The sequence below is a fragment of the Danio rerio genome, chromosome 3, assembly GCF_049306965.1.
Source record: "Danio rerio strain Tuebingen ecotype United States chromosome 3, GRCz12tu, whole genome shotgun sequence".
Taxonomy (NCBI): Eukaryota; Metazoa; Chordata; class Actinopteri; order Cypriniformes; family Danionidae; genus Danio; species Danio rerio.
The window spans coordinates 15,274,497-15,298,719 of record NC_133178.1 but is presented as its reverse complement, the minus strand read 5'-3'; the positions used below and the strand labels follow the sequence as shown (position 1 = coordinate 15,298,719).

The following is a 24,223-nucleotide window of genomic DNA, read 5'->3' as shown; positions in this document are numbered from 1 at the left end:
ACAGTCTACTAATTCTCAAATGGACCATCAAAATAAAGTATTACCCCATACATGATCAATGAAATGGTTAACAACTTTTATTCACAATCAAATGTTTTTTGTTGTTGTTTTTGTAGTGTATACTTTGAGATTGGGCATCTATTGAGTTGGGGCCACAGGAGAGGAGCTGTGACGGACAGGACACATAATTGATGCTGGTAGGGTCACATGACAAACATCTGAACTCCATTCATGCATTATATTTCATAAAACATATTAATTTTAATAGCCATAAAGTAAGTAGTTATTACAAAGAAGTATTTCATAAAGAGAGCATTGAATGAGTACATAATTAGAGATTTCTTTAAATATTCAACCAGTCACAAATTCTTTAAATAAGTCAAGGTTTATCTGATTGTCAGATCAATGATTAGCTTAAAACATCAAATACATTTTGCTTTGTGTGTAAATGCACATACAATAAAGAATACAAAATACTTTACCATCAATTAAAAAAATCTATTTTTGCCAAACATTTCACAACACTTTTCACAAAAAATGTTACAGAAACACATTCTACCATGTACAATAGATTGGCATTATAGAACTTAATAATAAATGTTTACGAGTTTCTTTAAACATATGCTTTTAAATGATTATTCATGATTTAATGTGGAAATTATTCATAAAATTACTTTGCCTTTCTAGTCATATTTATTTTCATAGAAGGAGTTGTCCAACACTTAAGAGAACAATTGTGTACCTTCATAATAATGGTCCCATAAAAGGTACATAAACAGTATCATAAGAGGTCTTTTCTGTACTATATAAGGTACAACTTTTACTAAGGTACAAAACTTATTTGTACCAGGTGTATTTTTTTTTTCTGAGAGTGTATAGTAATTTATCATAAATAATATAGTGCTTTTAATATAGTGTTACAAGCTTTTTCAACTCTGCCCACAAATTTTCTATAGAACTGAGATCAGGGCTTTGTGATGGCCACTCAAATACATTCACTCTGTTGACCTTAAAGCACATTTTAACTAATTTGGCTGTATGAATAGAATCACGGTCTGTTTGGAAGACCCATTTGCGGCCAAGTTTTAATTTCCTAGCTGATGTATTGAGATGTTGCTTCAGTATTTCTACATAATGTTCTTTCCTTATGATGCCATCTACGCTATGAAGTGAATTAGTCCCTCCTGCAGCAAAACAGCCCCACAACATGATGCTGCCGCCCCCATACTTCACAGTTGGGATGGTGTTCCTAGGCTTGTAAGCTTTCCCCTTTATTGTTGATTCTGGCTTGTTGATTTTCCCATATTGTCACAAAAGGAAGCAGTGTGTTTGAGGTTTTCCTTAAATACTATTCTATAGTTGTGCCTCCAATTAACTCAAATGTTTTCAATTAGCCAATTAGAAACTTTTAAAACCTTGACACCATCATCTGAGCTTTTTCAGAGGCATGATAATCTTATTGTATGCAAACTTGACTTTTAAGAAAAGTTATGAGAATTTCTCAAAAAATCTCTCTCGTTAATCTGCTACTAAGATTCAGTTTTTTTAACTGTATATTACATCACCAAAAATGATTGAGGTCATGTCATGTGTTGTGCAAAACGTCAATATATTGATTATTGCAACAGGCTTACATGTACCTGTCCAGGGACTGCAGGTGAACAATAGCAGTTTTTGCTAAAGCCTGACTCACAACACATTTCCTTTTTAAGGTCAATGTCAAATAAACATCAAATAAATAAGTTCAAATTTAAAATTCAATTACAAATCCATTGTGTGGTTTGCAGTAAATGTGACTATTGTCGAATATCAAATTCATCGATTGACTGCCGTTGATATGTGAGATGTGTGTAGATTTCTGCTGGCACCAAAGCTCTTCTGCTCACTCGAACACATCAAACATACACTGACACACATGCACTCTTTCCCCATTTAATCTCGCTGTAAGAGGATGAAGCACAACAGTAAAAAAATTACATAATCCCACAGTTTCCCCCCCTCTCTCTCGACCCATCACTTCATCCACGTTCAGGTTCATCATCCTTTTATCATCTTGACTTTCTGTTCTCCTGGCGTTTCATGTTCGGAGAGGTGTTCGCTTGCTGTTTTGACCCCGTTTGGTTAATTTCATTTAATTCTGATGGTGCTGTGTGTGAAGGTAACAGATTAAAACCTGATCCACAAATCTCTTTCCCTCCCCTACATCATTTCTTTCTGTTCTTGTGTGTGTGTGTGTGTGTGTGTGTGTGTGTGTGTGTGTGTGTGTGTGTGTGTGTGTGTGTGTGTGTGTGTGTGTGTGTGTGTGTGTGTATGGCAAACTCTTCTGACCCTCCCCTGCGTCTATTGAACAGATTGGGTCTCGGTGGGACTGTGTCACCTGGGGAGACACTTCCCCCCCTCCTGACACGCACACACATACACACGCATATTCAGATGCACACACACATACTTACACACGCACACATCCCAGCAGTCTGACCTTCACATGCTTTCAAATAAGCAGGCAATAGTCGACATGTGAAACCGAAACAACAAACTGTTGTAAAAATCTATCCGTGCAAATTACCCAGCAAGCATTTTCTGTTTTTAAAAGATGTCTAATAGGTGTCTAAACATAGTCGTCTTAGCTAAAACAAGGCTAAATTTGGGCTGTTTGTAAAGAATCTAATAGACGTCCAAGAATATGCCAAAACTAGACTAGTCATCAAATAAACAGAAATGAATGACTACACATATAAAGTCTGTAAATATGTCTATTTGGCAACTAGTCTAGTTGTGGCCTATTTTTAATTAATTTTTTGTTTATCTACCTTTTTGAGTGAGAATTTGTGCGCAGATGACATTGTTTCTACCACAGCACACACTTTAAAATTACATTTTTTATGATGAATAATTTTTATATAGTTATAAAATAATGTTTTTTTAACAACAAAACTCTATTTTGTATTGTATGAACCTCCAACATAACTAATAACATTTTAGTTACTAATGAGACAGAAGTGTCAGTATTTTATTTTTTTAAATTATTTTATTTTATTAATTTACTTTTACTCATTTTATAACTTCAATGATTTTTTGTTTAACTATCATATTTGTTTTTTGAGTGAGAATAAGTGCGCAGATTACATTTATTATGGAACAAAGAAATTAACTTTTATAATGTTGGACTGTTTTTGCTGCAGTACACACTTATATGATAAAAATGCTATATCATTTTTATTATAAATTAATATTTAATCATAAAATACAGTTTTTACAACTAAACTACTTTTTTACATTTATTGTACAAACCTGCAACATAAAAAATTATGATTATGATGCAATATGAAAAAAATGTATGCTATATTTATGCTATATAAACATTTACTTACAGTATATAACATAAATATAACATGCATGCACTCACCGGCCACTTTAGTAGGTACACATTACTAGTACCGGGTTGGACCCCATTTGCCTTCAGAGCTGCCTTAATCATTCATGGCATACATTCAGTAAGGTACTGAAAATATTCCTCTGAGATTTTGGTCCATATTGACATGATAGTATCACGCCGTTGCTGCAGATTTGTCGGCTGCACATCCATGATGCAAATCTCCTGTTCCACCACATCCCAAAGGTGCTCAATTGGATTGAGGACTAGGGACTGTGGAGGCCATTTGAGTACAGTGAACTCATTGTCGTGTATATTAAACCAGTCTGAGATGATTTGTGTTTAATTACATGGCGTGTTTTCCTGCTGGAAGTAGCCATCAGAAAATGGATACACTGTGTTCATAAAGGGATGGACATGGTCAGCAAAAATACTCAGATAAGCTGTGGCATTGACACGATGCTCAATTGGTACTAATGGGCCCAAAGTGTGCCAAGAAAATATCCCCCACACCATTACACCACCACCACCAGCCTGAACTGTTGATACAAGGCAGAATGGATCCATGTTTTCATGTTGTTGACGCCAAATTCTCACCCTACCATCCGAATGTTGCAGCAGATATCGAGACTCGTCAGACCAGGCAACGTTTTTCCAATCTTCTATTGTCCAATTTTGGTAAGTCTGTGTGAATTGTAATCTCGGTTTCCTGTTCGTAGCTGACAGGAGTGGCACCTGGTGAGGTCTTCTGCTGCTGTAGCCCATCTGCCTCGAGGTTGGACGTGTTGTGCGTTCAGAGATGCTCTTCTACATACCTTGGTAGTAACAAGTGGTTATTTGAGTTACTGTTGCCTTTCTATCTGCTCCAACCAATCTGGCCATTCTCCTCTGACCTCTGGCATCAACAAGGCATTTTCACCCACAGAACTGCTGCTCACTGGATATTTTTTCTTTTTCATTCTCTGTAAATCCTACTGATGGTTGTGCATGAAAATCCCAGTAGATCAGCTGTTTCTGAAATACACAGACCAGCCAGTCTGGCACCAACACCCATGGTACGTTCAAAGTCACTTAAATCACCTTTCTTTCCCATTCTGATGCTCGGTTTGAACTGCAGCAGATCGTCTTGACCATGTCTACATGCCTAAATCCATTGATTTGCTGCCATGTGATTGGTTGTTTAGAAATTTTTGTTAACGAGCAGTTGGACAGGTGTACCTAATAAAGTGTATTTTGATATATAAACATAAATATTTAAATATAGACATATCATACTGTATATTTTATGATTATATATATATAATATAAAAATAAAAAATAAAGAAAACAGAATGTAATATATGCTTTTTCAAATCAAAATATTTCCAAAATATTTTTACTTAGAGTAAAAATATTTGTAAAACATCCGTTAATTTATGATACATATACTGTGTATTTTCGATCAAACAGAATATAATTAAGTGCAAGTGAATTCAAATTATTAATGTTTCAGAAGAATGACTTTTCCTGCGATGCACATAGATAGAGATTTTAGGAGTATCTACTGTAAGTTCCATGGGGCTGAAATGTCATGCACTGCTGATTGAGGAGAGGCAGAATGCGAAGCGTGAGCTGGAGGGATGGAGTATACGGATGACAGAGGGAAAACTGCAGGTGTGATGTGGCTGAAACAGTAGGAGAAGATGCATCGCTGAGCTTTAAATGATTAATCAGCTGCTGATGCTTTCTCTAGAAAATATCAGGGACACAGAGTCTCACGGCTTAAAGAAGGGAGTCAGAAATCCACATCAGCACTTTACTTCCAGCACGAACTTCTGACAGACTTTCATACTATATTTAAAAGGAGTAGAGTACATCGAGACTTTCAGTGTGCGGACTAAGCTATTTGTATTTAGTATGTTCGATTTAAGCCTGGAGCATGCTGTAATTTCTCAGTTGACAAGACTGAGCAACAAACAAGAAGCAGGAAGACACAAACCCAAGCCAAAGACTGTAGTTATACAAAGACGGTTCACTTTCATCACTAAGAATGGAGTGAATTGCAATGCTTAGTATAGAGCCAGAGTGCAACGCATCATATTGTTGGCCACGCCCACCAGAAGGGGGAGGGTATGGGATGGGGTAGCACAACCGGCTTCATTTACTTAGTGATAAGGTGCCTTATTTTCATTTCTGACAAATAAATGTCTAAAACCTGCTTCCCGAAACATTTGCTTAAGCATTTAATTACACATAGAATAAGCCAGTGTTTCCCAACCCTGTTCCTGAAGGCACACCAACATACACATTTTCAACCTCTTCCTAATCAAACAAACCTGAATCAACTCATCAGAACATTACAAGAGAATCCAAAACCTGAAGTAAATGGGCCAGACAAGGATCCAAAATATGTCCTGTTGGTGTGCCTCCAGGAACAGGGTTGGGTAACACTGAAATAAATACTTAAGGGCACAAAAGCATGATGCAGCGTGATTTAAAAAAAAAAACAACTGCAATGAAATGTAATTGGCAATAGGAAACATTTGTTTTTTTGAACTATGCCAAAGGATTATTTCAGTGCCCTGTGTGAACCTGCGAGGTGGAGACATATAGAAAAACTGAACTGAAGTGTATTGGTTAGGATCTGTTTCATCAGTGTAACAATTGCACTCAGTGTAAACTTCCCCCAATACAGGACATGAAAAAGATAATGCAATTCTGAGTGTCCCTCACACAAGTTTAACAAACCACCTGTAGAAAATGTTAACTGATACTTGCACCAGTTTTGTACATTTGCACCAGAAGCTTTTTTTTACAATCCCTCAATATCTCTCTAAAAAACAACAACATTGTGCATTTATGAAGTCTGCCTCACACAGGTGAGTGAGCTTGACAAACCACCTGTAGAAAACAAATTCTCCCATCTTTTTGTCATTTTAACTGATACTTGCACCAGACACTTTCTTACAAATACTCCATATCTCTCTAAAAACAAAAGCAAGGCAAAAACATGCATTTATGACGTTTAACTCACACATATGAGTGGGCTTGACAAACCACCTGTAGAAACACTTTTCTCTCTCTACAAAAAGTAAATAAATAATAACCCTCTTAACTCTAGCACCTAATTCTCTGAGCACAAACAGTTCCTTTTGTATAACTAGCACTTCTCGTGTGCATTGCCTCTTCTTGTTGAATTGCTAAATGCCTCCTCAGTTGTACGTCGTATACATAATCTGTATACTGATTAGCGAATAAAGCACTTTGCCAGATTATGTTTTTATATATTGCAGATGACAGTGTTGTATTTTATGAACTATAAATAGTTGTTTCGATAATACTAATGTGTATTTCAGTGTCTAAAGTAAGCTAAAATGAGTTTAATATGATTGAAAACATTGAACAGTTGTGTCCTCTAACCGGTGTGTGTCTTTTCTGGCTCACGTGATAGCAGATTTGAATTTAACAGCTGATTATGTGACACACTGAACATTAAAATCAGACCGTTGTGATCATGTCTTTTAGCCTCGACTGACCCCGCTATTGAAGTGCACTCATCAAAAGTTAGCAAGCAGCTGCTGTCAGAGTAGAATGATGACACGTCAATTGAAAAATAAAAAAATGTCACATGGATTCCAACATAACAGTTCACGCTGATCATATTGTAAAAAATCAGACCTGTGTCAAATTTAATACCACATTGTCACCTTGGAATTAAAAGGTTCTATCTGCGTTCTGAATAATTTTGGGATACTGAGCTTTTAAGTTTTTGCATTCTATAGCAAACAGTATGTGTATAACATTTGTTTTTTAAACAAAAAGTCGGAAAATGGAAACAACTTATAAAAAAAACTTCCCATAATGTAAAAAAGTTGTCATTTAATAAGATTATCAATAACTCTATTTTGACGAAAATGTCAGATAGAACCTTATAATTCTAAGGTGACGACATATGAAAGTGGCACAAATCAGAATTTAGAAGATTTCATGCAATTTGGCTGTTACCATTTGCTATGTTTCCATTTATTTTACAAACCTGGAATATCACATAAAACATTTGCTAATAAAGCACCGTTTCAATCCAGTGAGTGAAAGAGAACAAAATCACTGCTTCCGATAAACTGGCGTCAAATATCAAAAAGAAAAACTGTATTTGCTGTGGTAGGAGAAGCCACTGTGGGCTTTTTTTCTCATTGAATGAATAGCTTGAACCTCAGAAGATGAAACGCAGTGAATACGGTGCTCTTTGGGAGCTCAGACACTCAAGTTGTAATAATACTTATAATTAATCAAATGTTGCTGAACATGTCATACCATGTTAAACACCACAGATTTTCACAGCTATATGGCTGATTTTGCAAACAAAAACTAACTTTAAAATATTTATTATAATTGAAATCTGCAGACACAAAATGTTAAAGTATGCAATAAACACTCAGGGCTAAATTTTTACGATCTAGGCGCATAATCTAAAGTGCATGGCATTAAGGGCCTGTCTGAATCCAGTTTTGCTATTTTAAGGAAGGAAAAATACTCTCTGCGCCACAGCGCATGGTCAAACAGGGTTGTGCTTATTCTCTTAATGAGTTATGGGTGTGTTTTGAAAATAACGTGCATTAAACCAATTAGAGTCTCATCTCCCATTCCCTTTAAGAGTCAGTTGCATTGTGCCATGGCACATTAAATGGCGGACTTTGTACATGGATTGCTTCACTGGTGAGAAAACAGTTAAACAAACCATCTGCAGCACGGGAATAGAGAATGAGCCTCCTCCATTCGGCCTCTTTACTTTCTCTTTACTTTGACTCTTTACTTGAGTGAGAAAACAATGTTGTGCATACTCCGCTGAAGACATCCATTCGCCTACATAATTAATTTTGTTTGTTAGGCTCAAAGATTTGTTTCAAAACTGTTTTTAAATTCAGTTCTAATTTCCTGCCAATGAGTAAATGAACAATAATAACGAAGTAAGGGTCAAAAAACTCCAAACACACATGCTATTCTTATGCCCCATATGATAATGCATACGTCTCCAAAACCAGACAGGTGGGCAAATCTAAATTTGTTTTTATTTAAACAAATATAAATATGCATATATAATAAATAATAATAACAAAAATAATAACATTATATGAATCCAAATTGTCATGAATAAACTGAAAAATCTCACCGAGGTGGAGAAGGCATGGGGGCAGTGGTTTTTATATTTATGTAGAAAATAATAATGTTTGTAACATGTTAATCCATTAACTTTTTTCATATATAAAGATAATTGTGTATTGCTGTACATCCTGTGTGTAATAAGCAATGCGTAAGCATTTTGGACCTGCATAGGTGCATAACTCATGCACTCTGCGCTGGACTTTATAACAGCTTTCAGATGGTCAATAGCGCAGTTTATTACAGTTACTTAAAAAATAGTAACACACCAACAATGTGCCTTAACACGCCTCTATTTTAGACCAGCACAGCCATGAGTCCACAGAGCGGCAAAAAAGAATTTACCATTTAAACAACGCGGCCCAAAACATGAAAATTACTGTTGCGCTAGTCTGAAAATAGCAACAAATTGTGCCAAACACGTCTTGCGCCTTGTTGCGCCGGATGTATGATAGCGTAATTTGCCCCTCAATTGTAATTTGGAAATTTTTATTAACATTAGACAGAAAAATAACATTTTGCGAAGGGCCTAAAACTGACAGATGCATGAAAAAGCAGCATTTTGCCTGCATAATGTCTCGCTTTAAACTCACTTCCAGCTACAACAATTCTGTGAATCTCACGTGCAGCACTGTGAAAAAGTGGGAGTCGCGTGCTGCCGTTTGTTTAATCCCGTGAGTGTGCGCACAAAGGCAAGAGCTGGTGTGTGTGTGTGTGTGTGTAAGGGACGAGGGTCTGATGGGGAGGGGGACGTTCAGGGATTTGTAGGGACGACAGCTGTGTGTGGGTGGGTGTGTATGTGTGTTTCTGATGGGCTATTTCAGGGCTGGATTTAAATGTTTAGTTGCTACCTAAAATCCCACGGATGTGTATGCGCATAAACAAAATGTGTATTTTCAATCATAATTTTTTTACTGTTAATTTACATTACTTTATGGCACCAATTGTAGATGACTTTTTAAAAAATATAAGTTTAATGTTTTTAGCTGAAATCTTCTTTCTTGGTGATTTATAAGCCATTAGATATTTGCAGTTTGATAATTTTAAAAAAATATATACAGGCAACATAAAATTAATACCCATGCACTCTAAAAAAGCATAGTAACTTTACAAGGTGAGTATACTCAAAAATGACTTTTGCTGCTTGTTTAAAAAACTTAAGAATTGTGTTTTTTCCAACTCATTTCACGTAAGTTTTTTTTGGAACAACTTAATTGTTTTATGTTCAATCCACTTACATTTGTAAAAAAAAGTTAACTTAATTGATTTGTGTTTGGACAACATGAAGTAATTGTGTGTAACAGTGTAAACCTGTAGCAACTTGGAAATGCTAAGTTGACTTAACTTAATCTTTAGAATTATGCACAAAGTACACTGTAAAACATGCAGAGTTCCACACAATTCCTTCATGTTGTCCTGACACAAATCCATTAAGTGAACTAGTTTGTACAAATTTAAGTACTGAACATTAAAGCGGGTGGCACAGTGGGTAGCGATGTTGCCTTACAGCAAGAATGTCGCTGGTTCGAGCCTCGACTGTGTCAGTTGGCATTTCCATGTGGAGTTTGCATGTTCTCCCTGCGTTCGCATGGGTTTCCTCCGGGTGCTCCGTTTTCCCCCACAGGTTTCCCGCTATAGGTGAATTGGGTAAGCTAAATTGTCCATAATGTATGTGTGGGAATGAGTATGTATGGATGTTTCCCAGTGATGAGTTGTAGCTGGAAGGACATCCACTGCGTAAAACAAATGCTGCACAAGTTGGTGGTTCATTCCGCTGTGGCGACCCCAGATTAATTAAGGGACTAAGCCAAAAAGAAAATAAATGAATGAATGTTTTTCAAATGTAAGCGGATTGAACATAAAATAAATAAGTTGTCCCACGAAAGCTCAGGGATTGTGTTGATTCAGCTCATTTTAAATACGTGTGTTGAATATATATTTTTTTGAGTATAAATAATCATTTTAAGTCAACAGGTTTACACTTCTTTTAAAGCAACGTCAAATAATCGCAAAAGCAAAGGGTTTACTTCATCTTAAGTAACGTAAGTAATGGCTTTTTACAGTATAGCACCTTGTGATAACATTAAGGTCTTATGAAGCAAAACAGTCGCTCTGTTTCTTGCACAGGCTTATAATTTTATTTTATAGAGAATCGGTGTAGGAGTCACTGATATTCATGTTTTGCTTGTATTATTTATTTATTATTATTTATTTTTTTTTGCCTCTTAAAATGCCTTTAACAATAGTCTTGCAATTTATTAATCATCAAGGACCATAGTTTTAATAAAAAATAAGATAAACTAAAAGACAAATAAATAAATTAATAAATAAACATTTTCTGAGGGCGAGTAAATTAACAGCACCTTTTTTTATTTTCTTTTTTTTAACAGCAAAACCAAATACATTATGCAAGTATAATAGAAATAAACATTCTTTTGTTCCTTTTTCAATTAAATTGATCAATGAGCAAGTAGGGTAGGACGGTCAAAGATTAAGATAACTGGATTGGTTGGCATAACAGAGGGCAGTGGGGGCACGTTGTATTTTATTGTTTTAAATTATTGATTTTATGGAATCGCATTTATATTAGGGGGTATTTTAGGGATTAGATTTTTAATGTGCATGTATGTTATATGTTGTCTTGTTGGTGTTTGCATGTTCTCCTTGTGTTCGCGTGGGTTTCCTCCGGGTGCTCCGGTTTCCCTCACAGTCCAAAGACATGCGCTATAGGTGGATTAAATAAGCTAAAATGGCCAGAGTGTATGTGTGTGGATGAGTGTATCAACATTTCCCAGTACTGGGTTGCAGCTGAAAGGGCATCTGTTGCGTAAAATATATGCTGGATAAGTTGATAAGTTCATTGCGCTGTGGTGACCCCTGTTGAATAAAGGGACTAAGCTGAAGAAAAATGAATGAATGAATAATGATGTAAGTGGTTATCAAACACTTTCCGAGTAAAACTTAATTGGGATGTGCTTTGACCTTTAGGACAGTTCGTCCAGTCAGAATGTGTGCCTAAGATGGATATCGACTTAACAGGCTTCAGTAAAGTATTTAAAAGGCACCCCCATCAGCCAAATGTACTTCCTTGGCTCTTACACACACTTGTTAAAAATAAATACAGTAACAATTGTTCAGTAGTCAATGTATTTACAAAGACATTTTAAAATAAAATTATAAAGGTTTATGGATTATGATTGATGTGCTGTACAATATTGTTTATGTTATGAATAAATACATTAACTAATATAAACTAATGTACCAACATTTCAAAGTGTTGCACAATTTGATTAATAAAATAATTACTTTTTTTCTCTCACAAAAAAACTTTCATACAATATACTATACATAGTAGACCTACTATATAATAATAAACATAATGCAATTACAACTAATAATATGTTTTATTATTGACTATTTACATCTAATACGTGTCTTACTAAGTACTCATGACGTAAGAAGTCCAAATTTGGTCAGTGGTCAGGATGACTTCCTGTTCTCTTTGAGCGCGCTCCGCTTTATGAACTAGTGCGTGGAATCAGGGCTTGTGAGTCCCGGGACGCGCGTGCTGTGCGGTGATGCGCGCGATTATACCTGACGCTCAGGTGGAATAATGGAGTTCATGTGAAATGCGAACTCGCTCACGCGCACAGATACCAGAGAGAAAAATGAAGGGAGAGAGAAAAACGCCAAACGCCAGTCGTCGGATGTCTGCGGCAGCGGGTAAACCTAATCTGATCCATCTGGACAATCTTCTCAATCGGACAGAGTGGACGCGTTACGTACAAACTGATTACATAAGAACACCTTTGACTGAGATTCAATCACGACAAGGGTTTGTTTGCACCTGACTTCATCAAGCAGGAACATAACTGAGAAGAAGCAAACACTTATGGGCTAAAATCCTCTTGATTTAATTTAATATACTGTTCTCCTGACAACATTGTCACAGATTCTCACCCCCTTTTTCATCCATTACAGATGTTTTGCTTAACAACTCAACTCCAAACTTTACTTTAAACATACAACTTTACTTGATGTATGTTCAATCCTAATAAAAACAATAAGAAGAAACGCAGCGTAACCGAGAGACACCATTTAAACGAGCAGCCTAAAGAAATAAAACTACTTCTGAAAGTAGAAAAGTTCCTTGAAGGCATTGAAATACAGTATTTGCTCACCTGTGTATTTTCCCCAAAGTTTTCCCTGCCTGGGCTTTAAAGCGGTCCGGACGGATCTCCATCCTCGCGACTTTCGAGTCCGACCGGTGTGCTCCTGTCCCGCGCGCGCCCGAGTCTCTCTCTCTCTCTCTCTCTCTCTCTCTCCCTCTCTCTCTCTCTCTCTCTCTCTCTCTCTCTCTCTCTCTCTGGTTACATTAATAAAATGTAATGTTTGAATATGCTAATGTGGCACTATTTAATTCACTATGTGCTAAGTTGCAAACATTTCTAACACAAATGAAAAAATATGAAATTTATTTGCATATTACAGTTTTTACTGAGTGGATTTCGGGAACCCAGCTCAACATTTTTCGTTATCTACATGTTCTGAGAGTATTACCAAGCAATGTTGCATTACTGTTTTCGGCAGGTAGTTTTGTTTTAGTTCCCAGAACATTCTCTTAGAAGATAGGAAAACATTTTCTAACATTCTAACCATGTTTGCTAACAATTTTTAACATTATATTCTAACATTCTTATTACATTATTAGTGGGTAGTTTTCTTTAAGTTCTCAGAATGTTTTTTTTAATGGTAGGAAAACACACTCTATCATCCTAAATACGTTTTAAAGTAACATTGCTTCAACATTATACTCTATTATAACGTTTCAGCCTATATTGTTTTATTTCACCTCTCAGAACATTCTTTAAAAAAATAGAAAAACATTCTCTAAAACTGTAACCACATTTGGTAGTAATGCTGCTAGAACCTTGTTAGTAGCCACATACATGGACAGCACATTTTAGCTCTTAAGTGGCTATTTAAAATACTTCAAATGTTTTATATTTTGTTACAGACATACAGTGTCATCCTGTAACTGTTTTGCAGCATATGAAATGTCCCAAACCCTATTTTCAGCTGTCCAAAATGGGCAACCAATGTTGTTTTTACTCTCTGTTAGTCAAAACATGTTAAAATTTTTTTTTTATATGTTATATATGCATTAAAAACAGTCAGGAAAAGGTGTTTTATGTAAATTCGGACCACAAGTCCACACAAGGACATCATTCTTCTCTAAAAGTACATCATATCAAAAGATGATATTTATAGGTTTTATTTTAATTAGGTTCCAATAAGCCCATGAGAAATAAAAAATGCATGTAAAAAAGCCCTCGGGCCTTAAGAGGATAAGGCTAGTTTTAGTTTAGTTCATAGAATGTTCTTTTAAAAGATAAGGTAAACATTCTCTAAAACATTCTAAACCCGTTTAGTGGTAACATTGTTGAAACATTATACTTTAACATTATTATAACATTTCAAGGTATTGTTTTATTAAACTTCCTACACTCTCAGAAAAAAAGGTACAATGAGGGTACAATTTTGTTCCTAGAGGGAACAAAATATAAAATTGTACCTTTAAAGGTCCCATATTGGTCCTTAGGGTACAATTTTGTACCCAAATGGGCTATAAAGGTACAAATGTCCAGATTTAGGTTTGAAAGGTACATTTTTGTACCTTTTATAGCACATTTGGATACAAAATTGTACCGTAAAGGACCAATTTGGCACCTTTAAAGGTACAATTATATATTTTGTTTCCTTATAGGAACAAAATTGTACCCTCAGCTTATGATAAGATCAAGACACTATATAACACTAATTTAAATGTATTAATACTAAACATTAATACTAAAATACATAATTTAAAAATATAATAAATAAATAAATTGATTGAATTAAATATTTTAATAATTAATTTTTTTCATGTATTTAAATTACATTTTTTCTCAAAAATGTTAATAATTTAATTTATAATTAAATGTAATTTTAATCATTAAAAACGTAAATACTGGTCTTTGCTTACTGTTTAAGTCCCTATAGTATTGTAGCAGACTGAAGAAGGTCAGGAAGCGTTTAGCAGTCAAAACTTGTCTTTTATTGAACTTTTGCACGTTGCAGACAGAGTAATCCTTTTAGCTCTTCACATAAAACAACTCTCTCTCTTGTGAACCAAAGAAAAACCTCAGATACCTGTCAATCTCTCGAAAACCCGCCCCCTCCCTCTCAAGTGCGCAGACTCCTTTTTCCCATAATCCAGCCCCTTAAAGCCCTACATTACCCAACATAAATACACGCCAAACTACAACAACCAGGAACTGTATTTAAACCTTTTCTAGCATGCTACACTGCCCCCTCCTCACAAAGTTCCTCGACCTCGAGGGAACAAACATAGTCCTGGAGACGTCTTGGTGGCCTCTTGACTCTCTGAGACCGAGGTGAGCCCCTATCTGCAACAGGGCCACCAGAATGTGAACTTTGTAGCTCAGGAACTGGTGTAGTTTCAAGGAGGACATCTATAGTATTAGAACTACCCAACCCGTGTCCCGCCTCATTCTCCAGAACAGGCATAACTGTAGGAGAGGCCAGCACTGTATCTGCTGAAGCACACCCTCTGTACGGAGCCAGTCTATCCCTGTGCACCGCTACTTTCCTGCCTCTTGGTGGCATCTGAACACGGTAAACAACTTCCCCAATTCTCTCCAGTACAATGCAAGGCCCCACCCACTGTGCATCAAGTTTAGGGCACCTGCCCTTCTTCCTCTGTGGGCTGTACACCCACACCCTCTCTCCCGCTGTGAAGTGTCGCCCTTTCGTTTTCAAGTCATAATTCCGCTTCTGTCGGATCCCCGCTTTCAGCAAGTGTTGCCTTGCAAAACTATGAGCGGTTTCCAAAGAGGCCTGAAGCCTACTTGCATACTCAGGGCCCGGTGGCACAGCAGGTGCATCAGGAGGCCTTCCATAAGCCATTTCCCCGGGCGTTCTGATTTCTCTGCCCAACATTAAAAGGGCGGGAGTGCATAAAGTTGAGTCTTGCACAGCTGATCGGTATGCCATTAAAATAAAAGGCAAGTGCCTGTCCCAATCTTGCTGATTGGTTTCAGTTACAATGGCTAATTGTTCTGCCAGAGTCCTATTAAATCTCTCGACAAGACCGTCACTTTGTGGGTGTAAAGGGGTAGTCCTTGTCTTGTGGATCCCCAGTTTTTCACACATAACTGCAAATACACGTGACTCAAAGTTCCGGCCCTGATCACTGTGGATGGACTCAGGGACCCCAAAACGGCTAAACATCCCATCCACTAATGCATCTACCACTGTCTCAGCTTCTTGGTCAGGCAGTGCGTACGCCTCTGGCCATTTTGTAAAATAATCCATAGACGTCAACACAAACCTGTTACCCCTCTCTGAGCGTGGGAATGGGCCCATTACATCTACCCCCACCCTCTCCATTGGCCCTCCTACAGGGAACTGCTGAAGAGGAGCAATGGACCGACCAGGGGGACCCTTACGGGCAGTGCAAGCATCACAACGCCGACAAAAATCCTCTACATCTCTCCTTACCCGCCCCCAGTAAAAACATTGCCTCACTCGATTAAGTGTTTTTGAAACACCAAAGTGTCCAGACCCCACTGTACCATGAGAAGCCCCAATAACCCCCTCACGCAACACTTTTGGTACCACCACCTGCCACCTTTCCTCTCCAGTGGTGGGGTCTTTCCACCCTCTCTCCAACACACCATCCCGCAGACGCAAGCCCTTAAATTTGGCCCATAAAGTTTTTGTTGACAGTGACATAATAGCCACTTCCTCCCACGGAGGTCGTTGTTGGGCTTGAACCCACTGAATTACTGGCTGCAGGTCTACATCTTGCTCTTGCAGCCGCTTCCAGTCCTCTATGCCCACAACCTCCATTGCTGCACACACCAGTGTATCCCCACACTTACAATCAGCAGAATTCTCCCCTGCATCAACATTCCCCAGCTCTCGGTCCCTGGCTTCCTTCTTGTCGCAGTAGCGACACCCAGCTATCGCACACGGCCGGCGAGACAGAGCATCTGCGTTTGCATGGCTCAACCCTGTACGGTGAACTACCTTCATGTTGTACGCCTGAAGTTCTTCAATCCAGCGTGCCAGTTGGCCTTCTGGCTCTTTAAATGACATAAGCCACTGGAGAGCAGAATGGTCAGTGCGTACTGTGAAATGTAACCCACACAGGTAATACTTAAAATGTCGCACAGCAAAAAGCATTGCAACGAGTTCCCGCCTGGTAACGCAGTACCTGCGTTCAGCCTTACTGAATGCTTTGCTATAGTAGGCAATGACTCTCTCCCCACTAGCCCCCACCTGAGAGAGAACTGCCCCCATACCCACATTGCTGGCATCTGTGTCTAAAATGAAAGGAAGTGCCGGATCAGGGGGGGCCAAGATTGGGGCTGTAACCAGAGAAAGTTTCAGGGCAGCAAAAGAATCCTGACACTCCTCCGTCCACCTAAAGGATTTATCCTTCTTCAGCAGACGGAAAAGTGGGTCTGCAATGCTGGCAAAACCCTCCACAAACCTCCTGTAATATGACGCTAAGCCAAGAAAACTTTTAAGCTGCTGTGCTGTTGTGGGAGCAGGCCAGTTGCTCACAGCCTGCACCTTCTCTTCCACTGTGCCAATTCCCTGTCCTCCCAATTTGTGCCCTAGAAATGTCACCTCCTTCCTAAAGAATTTACATTTTTCTGGGTGCAGCTTCAAGCCAGACTCACTCACACGAACCAGCACATGACTGAGGGATTCCAGTGAGGTTTGAAAAGAGCTACCATGAACCAGTATGTCATCTAGGTACACCAGACACTCAGACCTTGGAATACCCGACAACACCTTGTCCATTAACCTTGCAAACGTGGCAGGTGCATTGCAGAGACCGAAACAGAGCACCCGGAACTGCCACAGCCCTCGACTGGTGCAAAATGCTGTTTTAGGCCTTGCATCAGGCGCAAGCGGTACCTGCCAATAGCCAGAACGAAGGTCCAAGGAAGTGAACCATGAGGACCCCACCACCAGGTCCCGTGATTCGTCGACACGGGGAATGGGGTAGGAGTCCTTTCTGGTCACTTCATTAAGGCGTCTGTAGTCAACACAAAATCTCCACTGGCCCCCCTTCTTAGGCACTAAGACTACCGGTGCAGCCCATGCACTCTCGGAGGGCTCAATTATCCCTGCTTGTGCCATTTCTGTCAAGGCCTTATCAGCAGCATCCTGTCGTGCAAAGGGGAGCCTCCGTGGCCGCAGCCTAACAGGTGTGGCATCTCCAGTCTCTATTTCATGTTGTACTAGGTGTGTTTGCCCCACATCTCCCTCCCTAAATGCAAAACAGTGTTTGAATTTAAACAGCAAATCCCAAAACTGCTTCTGCTGACACTCATCCAAGCCCTCACAATTCTTACACCATAACTCCCTCAAATCCCCCAACCCTGTCTCCTCCCCAAGAGGGGAAATCAGAGTGCTGGTTCCCTGCCCTTGCATGTCATGGAATTGTGGGGCCACCCTGGGATAGACCACAGGCGGAGCAAGGGCTAAGGAAGTAGGAGAGTTCTTTACCCCTTGAGGACTGTTGTCAGCTTTGTTGTGGTTTTGCAAGTGTGGTATATGTTCCCCCCCATTAGGCTTCCCATGAGAAGATTTTGCCTCTAGAAGGCCTGTAAAAGACATATCCCTGTCATTTCCAGTGGACATGACAACCTCAGGACCCCCTTCGAAACAAAGCATACCATTTTTCAAGTCTAACTTACAGCCTGCACTTCTTAGGAAGTCTAGACCGAGAATACAGGGGTCCTGGACAGTAGCCACCCACACTGAATGTTGTAATGTCTTCCCTCCGACAGTGAGCTCCACCTCCCCTTTACCCTTCATTGGTGCAAGTTCCCCTGTCACTGTGCGTAACAGAACAGTGGTGGGATCCAGTCTGGCATTGGTTGGTACCAAATCTGGTCTCAAGACCGTTACAGTAGAGCCTGTATCCACCAATGCCACACATGGAACTCCTTCTACTAAAATTGGTACATGACAAAAATCACTAACACATGTTCGACCCACCACAACTACAGACTCTTTGGGCCCATATTTCCCCTCCCCCAACAAAACATGTTTTCTCTTCGTTTGCCCCACTCCTTTGACCCCTGATGGAAAAGTCTCATGGTCGGGATGAGAGTTGAGGGTCCGCACATCCCCGCTCATGCGGACCCCAGGCCGTTTCCCTGGTTCCCCGCTACATTAGGACACTGTCTGACTAAATGTCCAGTCTGACCACAACCCCAACAAACCCTTGGTCTCGTGCGAGGACGTTGCTCGGCTTGAAGTGTCACAGATCTAATTAACTCAGTTATCTCTGAGACCCAGGCTGGTCTTTCACTTAACCCCTCCCCCACAACAGCAGACCTTACTGGAACAATATTGTGATGACTCTCTTCCAATTTAGGGGTTCCACAAACAATTTCTCTCTCCAAAGCCATCTCCAAAGCATCCTGTAGGGTATGTGGGTGGGCCAGTTGAGTTTGTCTGCGGAGCTCCACAGGGGCCAGGGCCTGGACGAACTGGTCTCTTGCAAGCTCCCCTTGAACAGAGGGAGGCATGTGGGCATATGCACGTCGAGTCAGATTCTCAATGTCGTTTGCTAAAACTCTCAGCTGCTCTCCAGGAAGCCTGCGTCTATTATTCAGTTCAGAACGCAGGAGGCCTGACTGTTCAAATTGGCCAAAACGTCGTTTCAGAGCACCGACAAGTGCATTATAGTCATGTCTGTGTTCAGGGCTTAGAAGTAACAAGCAGGACAGGGCATCGTCAGTTAGGCACATAGCCAATTCAAGAGCTTTGCGGTCCTCTGACCAGCCTCCAGCTCGAGCCAGCAATTCAAATTGAGCATGAAAAGCTTCCCAATCAGCTTTGCCTGAAAATTTGGGTGTTTTAACAGTCACTATAGCTGTAGCGCCGCGGCCGCCACTGCATTCATATGCGTCGGCAGACAGCGCGGATCCGTGGGTGCCGCCATGTTTATTTACATCGTCAGGCAGCGCAGCTCCGTGGGCGCCGTCATGTCCATTTTTATCCGCACCCGGCGGGGTTCCAAAGGTGCCGCGGCGTATATTTACATCAGCCGACAGCGCCAACCCTTGGGGGCTGCTATGTTTGTTTTCATCAGTACCTCGCGTTGTAACATGGGCGCCGCCATGTTTGTTTGTTTCTCTCGTGACTGTTCGGTAACTCTCGGCGGCACTCGGCTCTGGTAACGAAAGCCCGGCGTCTGCTGCCATCCGCCTCGTGGCATCAATCACACGAGCTCTGTGAGAATCCCATCGATCTTCCTGCTTAATCAAGTGCTCAGGAGGCGACATTGATCCATCCAGAGCCCCACGAAACCTTTGACTTTGGTCCTTAGATTCGGACTTTATTTTTCCTTGGGTCTTCTTCCACATCGCGTTGGTTGCAGGACGAAAAATAAGTAAATGCGGCTATCCAGTTCACTTCCGACACCAGTGTAGCAGACTGAAGAAGGTCAGGAAGCGTTTAGCAGTCAAAACTTGTCTTTTATTGAACTTTTGCACGTTGCAGACAGAGTAATCCTTTTAGCTCTTCACATAAAACAACTCTCTCTCTTGTGAACCAAAGAAAAACCTCAGATACCTGTCAATCTCTCGAAAACCCGCCCCCTCCCTCTCAAGTGCGCAGACTCCTTTTTCCCATAATCCAGCCCCTTAAAGCCCTACATTACCCAACATAAATACACGCCAAACTACAACAACCAGGAACTGTATTTAAACCTTTTCTAGCATGCTACAGTATATATGGGATGTAGAATAAGAACCATGCAGAGTGACAGCATCTTCATACAGGTGGTGATGCTGTCTCTTTAAGAATTTGGCTTGTTGAGACGTTATAGTAGTGTTTGTTACTGAGGCGGTCGGTCGAGTATGCTGGCTGTTTAACGTTACACAGAACTTCGCACTCTTTTCAAAGAAAAGTCTATTTTGGAGACCACACTTTTCAGGTAAGAATGTATTAAAGATATATTTTCAGTCTCATTTTTACATGTGAAGCCGTGTTCTGTTGATTTTGTCTGACTCTCTGGTATCGGCTTTCCCCCGCTTTGTGCTCCGGACTGGCTGGTGTACGTTGGCCTGCAGGATGGAGTTTGCTAATATGTCTGCAGCATATTAAAGAAGTTAATACAACGTGATATCGAAGTCACCGAGGGACATAACGTTATAGAAGGTAAGTACTATATGCTGTTAGTTTTCTCGGTGTAAAAGTTCCCTTTATCGCCTACGTTACGTATTCGCGCCTTATATGTTACGTTACGTTACTGCTTTATTAATAAGTGTTGCCACGGCGGAATATCGCAACCCAGATAGCAAAATACACTTGGGCCAGTTGCGGCTAGATTCTCGCCTGCCCGAGTCCGTCTGCTGTATCGTTACTCGGGCCAGATGCGGCGGCAGAAGCGAGCCGACGCTGCCGTAACCGTGCACCGGAATCGGGCCGTGAGTAATGTGCGGTGTGGCCCGGAGCTGGCGCGACTGAAGTCTTCATATACCTTGATACAAAACCTTTTGTTATTAATACTGGAATTTGTAATTATCGATAATGTTTTATATTTTGAGGCCATTTTCTAGCCACGGTTGACCGCGGAAATGTAATTTTAGACGGTTATATACACCGCCATTTTGTGAAGAAAAATCACAATTTTGTCACCGACAAATCGACTGATTATGTAAACATGGCTAGTTACAAACGTGGCGTGTGTATGCTTGTACAAATGTTCGTTTCAGTGTCTAAGTTACATTAATGTTGAGGAGTGTCCACAAACTCTCATGTCCAGAATTGTTGGTGCTTTACTATCGTTTAACGTTATACTTATATATAAATAAAATACTATAAATAAATAGTTATTGCTTTATCTTATTGCTTTCCTAAAGTTTATGAAGTTTCCAGTTGTCTTTCAGGACAAGATTGAACAACATAATGCAGGCTAACAACATCAGAGCAATGAAGGCATGTCATATGAAAGCATGGCTCAGTTACAAGATGTAAGTATGTCTCATTATCTATACCATGGTTTTAATGGCTTACATACTATTTTAAATTTGTAGGTTTTTACTTACAAACAACAATAAATGTACACCCACATGTTTAAAATTATTTTCTAGGTTTTCATCGAAAGATGAGAGATCAACTGAAGAATGCTGTGGACCTGACTCTAAGGTGCTCTTTCTAAACTTTCTCCACTTGATTAATATTATTAAATTCTAGCTTTGGATGGATTCCTTCATATTTGTTTGTATGCCACATCTTATGTTCCAGGAATTGATTTTACAGCAGCACTTCTCATGTTCCCAGCCTTGTTAAGCGAGACACTTCAACATTTCGTTGTGCTCGGGTGCGTATGTTGTTTTCTGTTTAGTATATGCTGTGATAAATGCATTTTATAATGCTTGATATTCTTTATATTAGGATGATGCAGTGGGTAGTGCTGTCACCTTACAGCAAGAAGGTCGTTGGTTCGAGCCTCGGCTGGGTCAGTTGGCATTTGTGTGAGGAGTTTGCATATTCTTCCAGTGTTTGTGAGGGTTTCCTCCAAGTGCTCCGGTTTCCCCACAAGTCCAAAGACATGCGCTATAGCTGAATTTGGTAAGCTTATTTGTCTGTAGTGTATAAATGTGTGTGTGAATAAGTGTGTCTGGATGTTTCGTAATACTGGGTTGCAGCTGGAAGGGCATCTGCTGCATAAAACATATGCTGGATAAGTTGGTGGTTCATTCCACTGTGGCGACCCCAGATTAATAAAGGGACTAAGCCAAAAAGAAATTGAATGAATGAATGAAATTAATATTAGTCTTTTAATCTGTGATACTTTTTTTTTTAAATCGGTGAATATTAATTATTTTCCTTTCTATGCATGTTGATTTTCTCTTCATCAGTGATAGAGTGACTGATATTAATGTAATTATTGCTTTGTCATTTACAGTGAACCATCTTCACCACATCCAACAGTTCAAGTACAGGAGGAGGCCACCGACTGGACAACTGTGTTAACAAGACGAGTCACGGCAGTCTTCCGAGATGATGGGATTGCGATTGGCCGGGCTAATGATGTGGATGACATATCCATCTTATTAGAAGAACACCTTGATGTTTCTGCTGTGAAATATTTTGAATGAACGGTGGACGGTGACGAGCCTCGATCTACTCCAGTTACCAGAGTGATCAACCTTGTTTTTTGTTTCTCTACATGCTCTTGGGATAATCACAATCAAGTTAATCCAGCACACTGCTGTAATTCTTGCATGAAGCAAATTTTTAAATAACTTGTGGTCCTAATGACTATCAAAGAACATTTTCCAGATATGAATGCTTTACATGTCATGTTTATCAAAAGCATAAACACATATTGTGTTACAACAAATTACAACTCCACTTGAGGATGATGAGGAGTAATCTACTGGTGTTAAGGAAGAGGCTACTGATGTATTTGGTTTTCTGCACTGTTGAAGCAATTTATAGAGAAACATTGCCTTCATTCTGAAATACAGAGAAAATTTTGATGACAAATTATTTATTATGACTGAGTATTCTGACTAAAGACAAATACTTTGGACTTTATAAAGTGAAGTACTTGATGTAGCCTGTGTAATGTGTTTATAAATCTTAAACAGTATTCTTGTGGTCTTTGTATTAAGGGTAGGTTATATACTGTACAGTGAGTGAACAATTTTTATTTGTTTTCTAAATTGTTCTTTTTACTGTTTTACATGTCTGCTTTATATTTACTGTGTAATTTTATTTCTTGACACATTCAGTTGTGAGTTGTAATGAAATATTTCTACATTAATAAATAAAAATGGACATCTGCGAACCAAAATATTTTATTTATTTATTTGTGCAAGCAGTCACCAAAGGATCAAAATGCCTGGGTCAGTACCCTGAAAATGCTATATAATATAAAAAGGTACATTTAAATAGAGGTACAAATTTGTACCCTTAAGGGTACCACCCCAGTGACGGGCCATTTGTACCCTAAAAGGTACAATTTTGTACCTTTTTTTCTGAGAGTGTAGAACATTCTCTTAAAAGACAGGTAAATGATCTCTAAAACATTCTAATCCCGTTTAATTGTGCCATTGTTAAAATATTATACTCTTAACATTTTCAGCAGGTATTTTGTTCTAGTTCCCAGAAAGCCTAACTTAAAGTCAGCACAATATTCTCTAAATATTCTACATGTTTGTTTTCTTTTTGTTTCCAAAATGTATAGTAACAATATGACAGACACAAAACATTCCCTATAACCATTTAAAATATTTTATTTTACTGTAACAATGTGAAAAAGAAAGTTTAAAGCACTTTCTTACATTCTTGTGCTCATTGTATAACATATGTAACAAATAAAACAAAAAAAAAGAAAAATATATATTTAATTCACCAATTGTCACTTTAAATCTGGATGCTTTGCGACTATTTTTCAAACCACTAGGTTTTACTTATTTGTCTGCAAGTTTTTGAACATGACATTTTTTATTGGTTTTATTAAGGACAGGTTATAATTGGTAATTAATTGTCTTTCTGTCTTGTTATTGAAAATAAGTCATGTTCTTATAACATTTCTCTAATATGACTGTGAGAATGTTACTTTGGTTTTATAAAACATTATGAAAACATTTTCTAAGAGAA

The 24,223-nt window shown here is 39.0% G+C and overlaps 1 protein-coding gene and 1 long non-coding RNA gene across 4 annotated transcripts in view; one reads left to right on the top strand and one right to left on the bottom strand.

Annotated features, from left to right (window-relative positions):
- slc17a7a (solute carrier family 17 member 7a) overlaps positions 1–12,790 on the bottom strand; it is a 44,922-nt gene extending 32,132 nt beyond the window's left edge. The window contains exon 1 of one of the 2 annotated variants that reach the window (XR_012400640.1): positions 12,694–12,790. Coding sequence is in view for 1 of the 2 variants with exons in the window: in NM_001098755.1 (NP_001092225.1) it covers positions 12,694–12,755 (62 nt within the window). In the remaining variant the exon portion in view is untranslated. 2 annotated transcript variants of the gene reach the window in all.
- The window catches only part of LOC137490516 (uncharacterized), a 62,884-nt gene extending 39,470 nt beyond the window's left edge, over positions 1–23,414 (top strand). The window contains exons 9-15 of one of the 2 annotated variants that reach the window (XR_011010093.2): positions 117–197; positions 20,680–20,767; positions 21,499–21,582; positions 21,703–21,757; positions 21,857–21,932; positions 22,007–22,183; positions 22,521–23,414. This is a non-coding gene — a long non-coding RNA (uncharacterized lncRNA). Of the gene's footprint in view, positions 1–116; positions 198–20,679; positions 20,768–21,487; positions 21,583–21,702; positions 21,758–21,856; positions 21,933–22,006; positions 22,184–22,520 lie in introns of both variants that reach the window. The other variant, XR_012400895.1, reaches the window with a different exon arrangement.
- The last annotated feature ends 809 nt before the right edge of the window (positions 23,415–24,223 follow it).